Source organism: Prenolepis imparis, unplaced genomic scaffold, assembly GCF_030444845.1.
Source record: "Prenolepis imparis isolate NDT839.2.m4 unplaced genomic scaffold, iyPreImpa1.0 SCAF_6, whole genome shotgun sequence".
In the NCBI taxonomy this organism is placed as follows: Eukaryota; Metazoa; Arthropoda; class Insecta; order Hymenoptera; family Formicidae; genus Prenolepis; species Prenolepis imparis.
This window is the reverse complement of record NW_028141164.1, coordinates 6,342,143-6,348,924: the sequence shown is the minus strand read 5'-3', so window position 1 is coordinate 6,348,924 and position 6,782 is coordinate 6,342,143. Positions and strand designations below refer to the sequence as shown.

General features: G+C 36.7%; 1 protein-coding gene across 1 annotated transcript; it reads left to right on the top strand.

The window, feature by feature from the left end:
- The first annotated feature begins 1,433 nt into the window (after window positions 1-1,433).
- On the top strand, window positions 1,434-6,488 carry LOC145937690 (glycosylated lysosomal membrane protein). Its single transcript, XM_083040958.1, has 6 exons — window positions 1,434-1,618; window positions 3,171-3,431; window positions 4,624-4,824; window positions 5,055-5,285; window positions 5,396-5,685; window positions 5,812-6,488. Exons 1-6 carry the CDS (start codon window positions 1,511-1,513, stop codon window positions 5,981-5,983), a joined length of 1,263 nt encoding a protein of 420 aa, XP_082897084.1. The 5' UTR covers window positions 1,434-1,510; the 3' UTR covers window positions 5,984-6,488.
- Window positions 6,489-6,782: the final 294 nt, after the last annotated feature.

Sequence of the window (6,782 nt, the reverse complement as noted above, 5' to 3'; positions counted from 1 at the left end):
TTAATTTTTTAAGAATTTTTCCTGAAATATTTGTTAATTCTTTTTTAAAAGTCCTATATAATATTCACTAAGGAAATATATGTGTATGATTTTTATAATTGTACAATTATTCAGAAATTAGTGACCGTAGCAATAGACTTAACGGATTAAACAGTAAGACTAGAGATAGTCGTCACGAAACTAGTACAAAATACATTGTAAAAAAATCTCTCGTGCATATGCGTTAGAATTTATATTTTTATATTTATAGCGAATTTTGATATACGACCTGCAATTTCGATGCACTAAGGCGTAACGTCTGGAGGCGCTTCGATTGTATTACGGCGGCGATATGAGAATTTTTTTTCACGGGTACAATGAATTTTAATACGCGTCTCAAGGCCTGTCGACGAAAATACGTATATAAAGTGTATATGAAGCGGGATTATACGAGACTCTATATATATATGTATATATATATATATACATATATATATATATATATATACAGGATACTGTGTCGAGGCTTGGTAACTCCACCACCGTTGGCGGAATTCGACGGCCAATGGGGTACGAGTTTCCTTCTCTCGGCGCGAAAGGCAGCTCATATTACATATTTACAATGCACCAAAGCGTTTTAAAATCTTTCAAGAGCATGCACATGTCGCTTTTGCGCGCGAGACCCAGAGTTTGCGCGAGAGTACCTTACCTCAAGTATCGACTCCCGCGAGTTAAGTATACGCTTGTCTGGAGTATGGCAAATTTTTCGATATCTCCTATTCAGGTGCGAGGTTGAAAGAACCGGGTAAGGCAACAATATCCGACGTTAGTTGACAACAATATACACCTGTGTTGTAATGTCGACGAGCGAACTCTTGGTATTAATACAAATTGACGCCTTACCTGTAAGAGTGAAAGAAATAAAATAATGAAGAATGCATAAGTATATATCTATTGTGTGCAGATTCATTTTTAGTCTAAAGAGAAGATGTAATATTTAATATTTTTATTTTTAATAGTTTCTTCATTATTTGTTTACCACATATGTTTTATGTATCATTTCAATTTGTGTAAAATACATAACCTCATTTTTTATCATTAATCCGCGAGATTAGAACCATTAACCTATAGCTTATAGAACCTAATAGAACGATTATATGATTAGCCATCATATTTTTTATAAATGAGAACACATAATCATAATTACCTAAATGTGAGAATATCCTTATTATGATACATTATTTAATATTGATATACACTCCAGCTAATTTTACGTTACACTTTTGTCCATTTAAATAACCGCATACTGCGACAGCAGCGACACAAATTCGCAGCTGACAGAAAACTTTACCGACCATTGATATTGACGATTACCATCCGAGAAACGCGACGTAGTTCCCCAATTCGCCGCGAGGGGCGCTGCTGTCCGTCGAGGTTAGTTCCCACGCGATTGCGCATCAGTTCGCAGATGTTCGCGGAGGAGCGTCGTTGATGCGTCGTGAGTCGTCGTGCGAAAGGCGTAGTGTTTTGGATGTCGTTGTCATACGCGACGGCGTCAGGCATGTCCAGCGCCTTGACGTTCTTTTCCCTGTTGCTCGTCGTCGCACTGCCGGACTCGGCTTACTCCACGCAACGCTCGGTGAGTACAAATTCATTTCCATCAGGTTGGAGTAAAAGGACGAAAACAATCGATCGATTCACGATCGAATGTGTCGCGAGGGAAAGATCGCGTGTCCGTGATTCATCGCGCGACTTTGGACTCTTTCTTTTGTGTGTTTATATATATGTTCTCTTTGTACTCGCGGTCTTATTATTCACAGATTCGAGAGGGTGACCTACTCTGTTTGTATATATGTGTAACCGAAAATATATAATATAACCTCCGAAAGACGCCGATCTCGTTCGTGGGAGTGTGTATTCATATCGCGCATAGAAGCTTATTATGATTTCGTTATCATTAATAAACAGGTGGATTCATTGATAAATTGGCTCGCGTAATGGCTGATCGGATAAGTGCCAACCAAGCGCGACCTGAATCGCTCGAGATCTAAGGGCACGGTCGATCGTAATACGCGACGCGTTAAGGACATTTAATTATTAATTATGACGCGGATTCAAACGGGATTTTCATTCCAAGCTTTTAAATTTTATATCGTAAACGACTTCTATGTAATAAACTCGGTATATAAACGGTATAATGTATTTTGATGCAGCAAACTCGGTTTGGAGTTTCAGTAATTTTCCAATGTTTTGTTTATTGACTTTATCTTTCACATAGCTTCCGCATCAGATTACTTAAATACGATAATCATATTATCGATATTTCTCTAAGAGATATTCATCGCTTAAAAAAATATTTTATCAGTTATCAAAATAATAATAATATTAAAAGATATTAAAAATATGAAAAAATAAATTTCGCGTTAATTATAGATAATAACGTTAATCTGTAACTCATTGTTAATTATGACGCGATTTTTGAATTGTTAAAATATTTGTTGCATTTCAAGATATCCGTGATTATGTTTCCATGATATACCTTGCCTAGCGTCTTAAATTTATAATAAACTCAATTATCGATCCCACGAATGTGAATTAATAAATAAATATAAACCAACGCGAAGAAACGCCGGTATATAACCGTATTAAGGGGCTCTCTTGAAAAAATGGAACAAGAAAAAATCTGTCGAAGTACATTCATTGTCTGTATAAATGTTAAAGCTATCATTCGTGAATTGTAAAGTGAATAAAAATGAAAAATGTAATCCGTAATTATTCTGTCGCGAAATAGGATTTTTATCTTTTGTTCCTCGTATAAAATCACAGAAAGAAATAATATTACGATAATAAAATATAAGCTCGACTTTTACACGGATCGTTCTCGCACTTCTTTCCCGCTCTTTTTTCCTCGAAAGGAGGAGGAAAGATGCAATTTACTTCGCGTTTCGCACGGGACGTATAAATATTAACTGAGCCTACGCATCAATCATATTAGATTAACGTAACACAGTGTAATGAATAATGAACGACATTGTGTAGGCTCCGCGGGGGCTTTTGATAGGAACGATGCAAGGCCGTGCAATCCGGCCACTGATCTAGGTCATCCATCCGTTAAGCGGTCGCCGTTTATAATCGTCGTACATACATCTGCGACGATTTATAAAACCCTCTCGATTTATTCTGTATCGCAGTTACGATCGTGGCTGAATCCGGATTGCGACGTTGATACGTGCCGAGGGCGAAACGTGACGACGCTACACTTGGGTGCAGATGGACCGAACGACACGTTGCATTATTTATGGGATTTCATCGGCACCCCGTCCTTACTGCTGGCACTTACGCCTCCGTCCACCTCGCTCAACATCAGCTGGGAGGATTATCTCGCGAGACGCGAGAACTCGCTCCACTTTTCGGAGAAACCCGTCTATACCTTCGGCGTGATAATAAATAAGGTAATTCCCCTCTCTCGGTATCCGACAATTAATTCAACAATCGATTGTGAGTTTATTTGATAAGTAAGGTACATTCTGTTACAAATTAACGCGACAAAAATGATTTTTTTATTTCATCAAGTTGTCGATAATTAATTTTGCCAAAACGTGTTAAATTAATTTTTCTCTGAGAAACTGAAATGAGTGCCATATATTGATTTGATGGATTAAATATAGCGACAATATATGTAAAATATATATGTAAAATATATATGATATATATGTAAAAAAGCGATCGATGAATGAACTGTCAAAATTTTTGACTGGTGATAGATTGTGCGAATTAAATATAGAAATGCATTAATGTAAACACACGGAAACATACAGATATGTAAAAATAGCATGTTGACGAGAGATACTTGTTACTTTGAGATTTACTTCCATCTTAAACTTAAACATAAATCCATGTGACTGACGTAAATCCACTCGTCGCATTTTTCTTTGCCGAGTGCGGAGGGTTCATCTGCGGTTTCTTAATTAAACCTTCGTACTTCAATTAGTCTACACTTTATAGAAACATCTCCTTAGGTCGAGTGTCTTCTCTCTCGGAGGACACACGTGTATCTCTCTGTACGATTTTGATACATTGAAACGTGACAAAGCACAAAATGCTTTATTAATAAATTAACTTAAAGTTTTAATAAAATTTACAACACAGTGCGTTATGATATATCGGATAATATATTCATTTCTTGTTCGATAAATTAATTCTGTACTATTAGCATATATGAAACAAATTTCGAGATTAATCCTCCGCACTGTAAAATACATAATCGACGATTGAAAATTGGTTCGCGTTATTTGGTTGATAGGATTAATGGTCGCGTACAAAGCAGGATGTCCATAGCAATGAGCAAACAAGTTTCCGCGCGATCGAATGCATTTGTCGAAAATTTTGAACGCGATGCATCAGTATCAACGAGATTGTGGTTTAATTCAGTTAATTTTATTGGTTTTAATGTGCAGTCGCGCGCGTGCGAGAGAAATTGCGATATATTATATTTATCTATATTTAATCGCGCAGTTTCATCACCGTCGAATAATCCGATATTTCGTCAAGTACTATTACGATTTTTGCATCAATAATGAAATGATATATTTATACATAGAAGCTGAATAATGCTACGATAAATTGCATCGCATTGTGTTGCAGATTATCGAATTCGACGATGTAAATGACACGGCACTGATTGACACTGCCAACGCTAATATGAACACTTTGCATCTCGAGTATTTCAACTGGCAGCGCGTGTCCTTAACGCAAAACAACGAATTCGTCTCCCTGGATATGGAGGGTAACTCTTATCACGATACAGCTAAGAATATCAGCAGATACGGGAGTATAAAGCTTTCGGTAAAGTATTTTGCAGCATTGAAGAGAAAGTATGGGTAGTGTGTAGCAAAACGCATGCGAAAAATATCTATAGTTCTCGAGTAAGAAGTACAGATATAATTTTGCACCTGAACTGATAAATATTCGGCTTGCTTATCTTTTTATTGTGGTACAAAGCGCTTGCATCTTTCCTAAACGCTATTAAGCGTTTGTACATCTTTCTAAAACGCTAATATCTATCTCCTTTTCAGCTCCGAGGATTCTGCACTCTCGATCATTCGGATATGGTGCCTCATATGTTGCACACGGAGAATTCTACGCAAATAGACATCGTCCTGGATCATTTGCAGACCAACGAAACGTTTTCCAACAGTAGATTCGCTATTGAATTGCTCGTGGTTGGTGGTGGTGATCCTGAAATACTAATGTTCGTTGATCCGAAAAAAAGTCTGGATGACGAGCACACACCAGGTATATTCGAGGTAATGAATTACAGGCGTTTATCATTTCAATTGGTCCATTGCCTTTTTTATTTTTTTTATAATTGAAAATTTTATTATAATATTAATTAATTTTTTACTACGATTTTCAGACTGTTGAAGTTAGAACGCCACCCTACAGAGAACTGGACGGCGTGTTAAACGGCGGAGCGTATTTGCAATGGCGACCAGTATCGTACAATAGCCCGTCACGTGACGTAACCAGTTCTACAGAGACAATGCAGTACCCACCGAAGAAAGTGTTCGATTATACGAGCGTTGTTAAAAATACGATGCTGCATTGTTATTACGGGAACAAGACGGATCTCCTTCTACAAAAGTTAACGATTTCTTTGGGCTCGAAAGGGGACGGTTTCTACAAGAATACGAATTATTTGACATGGTGAGTTGTTGCAAGATTTCTCTCGAATTTTATTTCGAAAACACTATAGCGAGTCTTAAGAAAAATGGAAGAATTTCTATAATTTGTTTGAAGGATGAAACATTATGTTCTAATCTTATATTGCAGGACTTTTATGATCGGTTACGGTACACCACCCGAGGAGAGATTCTCTTCTCTAGTCATTATGATTATCTCGATTGGCCTCGGCCTGCCTTTGCTCATTATGGTCATCACTGGCCTTTATCTTTGCATTCGTAGAATGCCGAAGCGAAATGGCAACGTTTATTTAAGTCGATGAGCTCGACGTACGTGCCATATGGTTTTTGCATACGTTGCGCGTTTAGGTGCATCGCTATATCATATCATACCACTGTTCTACACAAAGAGATATTCCTATATTTATATATGCGACACATATATATATATATTTTTACACCAACTGTTAGCTCGGATCTGACATCAGTGTGATAAGCATGAGTGATAATCTGTTCTCTCAACTTATTTAGGATTAAACGAGGCGTTAGTGTGGTTGTTTAGTTCTTTACACTTTAATATCTTAGGATAATATGTATATGAGAGATATAAATATCGCGCGTGTTGATAGTTGAACGAATAGTTAAAATTAACCACATTTGTTTCTCTGAATATACTATAGAGGACAGCGTGTTAATTGGTGCAACGAAATATTGAACTTTTCTAGACAATTTGTAATTGAATGCTGTGTGGTATGTACGTATGTACGTGCGTATGTGTGTATGTATATGTGTGTGTGCATGATTTATGAAATATATATCTTGCAATAAGTTGTACTACATTTTATGTGGTCCTTTCATGACTTTTCCACCTTTATCATCATCAAACTAAAATATGATAATATCTCGCTATATATATTTCATATTATGTGTCTGCATTGTTTTTTATATTTCCGTATGCAATTTTACACGCTTTATATGATCTTTCATTATTCTTATATTTACATATGCAGATTTATGTTCTTCCATCAGTATCATAAGACATCTCATTTACGATTCTCGGAGCGACTTTAGGAAGAGAATTGTATGCTTCCTCCGAGTATTTTCAGTTCGCGAGAAGGGAAA

Excerpts from the sequence above, each read along its gene's own strand:
- LOC145937690 (XM_083040958.1), top strand. The coding sequence starts at position 1,511 with ATGTCGTTGTCATACGCGACGGCGTCAGGCATGTCCAGCGCCTTGACG. Across the intron at positions 5,286-5,395 it reads ACACACCAGGTATATTCGAG|ACTGTTGAAGTTAGAACGCC; the intron begins GTAATGAATTAC and ends TACGATTTTCAG. Across the intron at positions 5,686-5,811 it reads AATACGAATTATTTGACATG|GACTTTTATGATCGGTTACG; the intron begins GTGAGTTGTTGC and ends CTTATATTGCAG.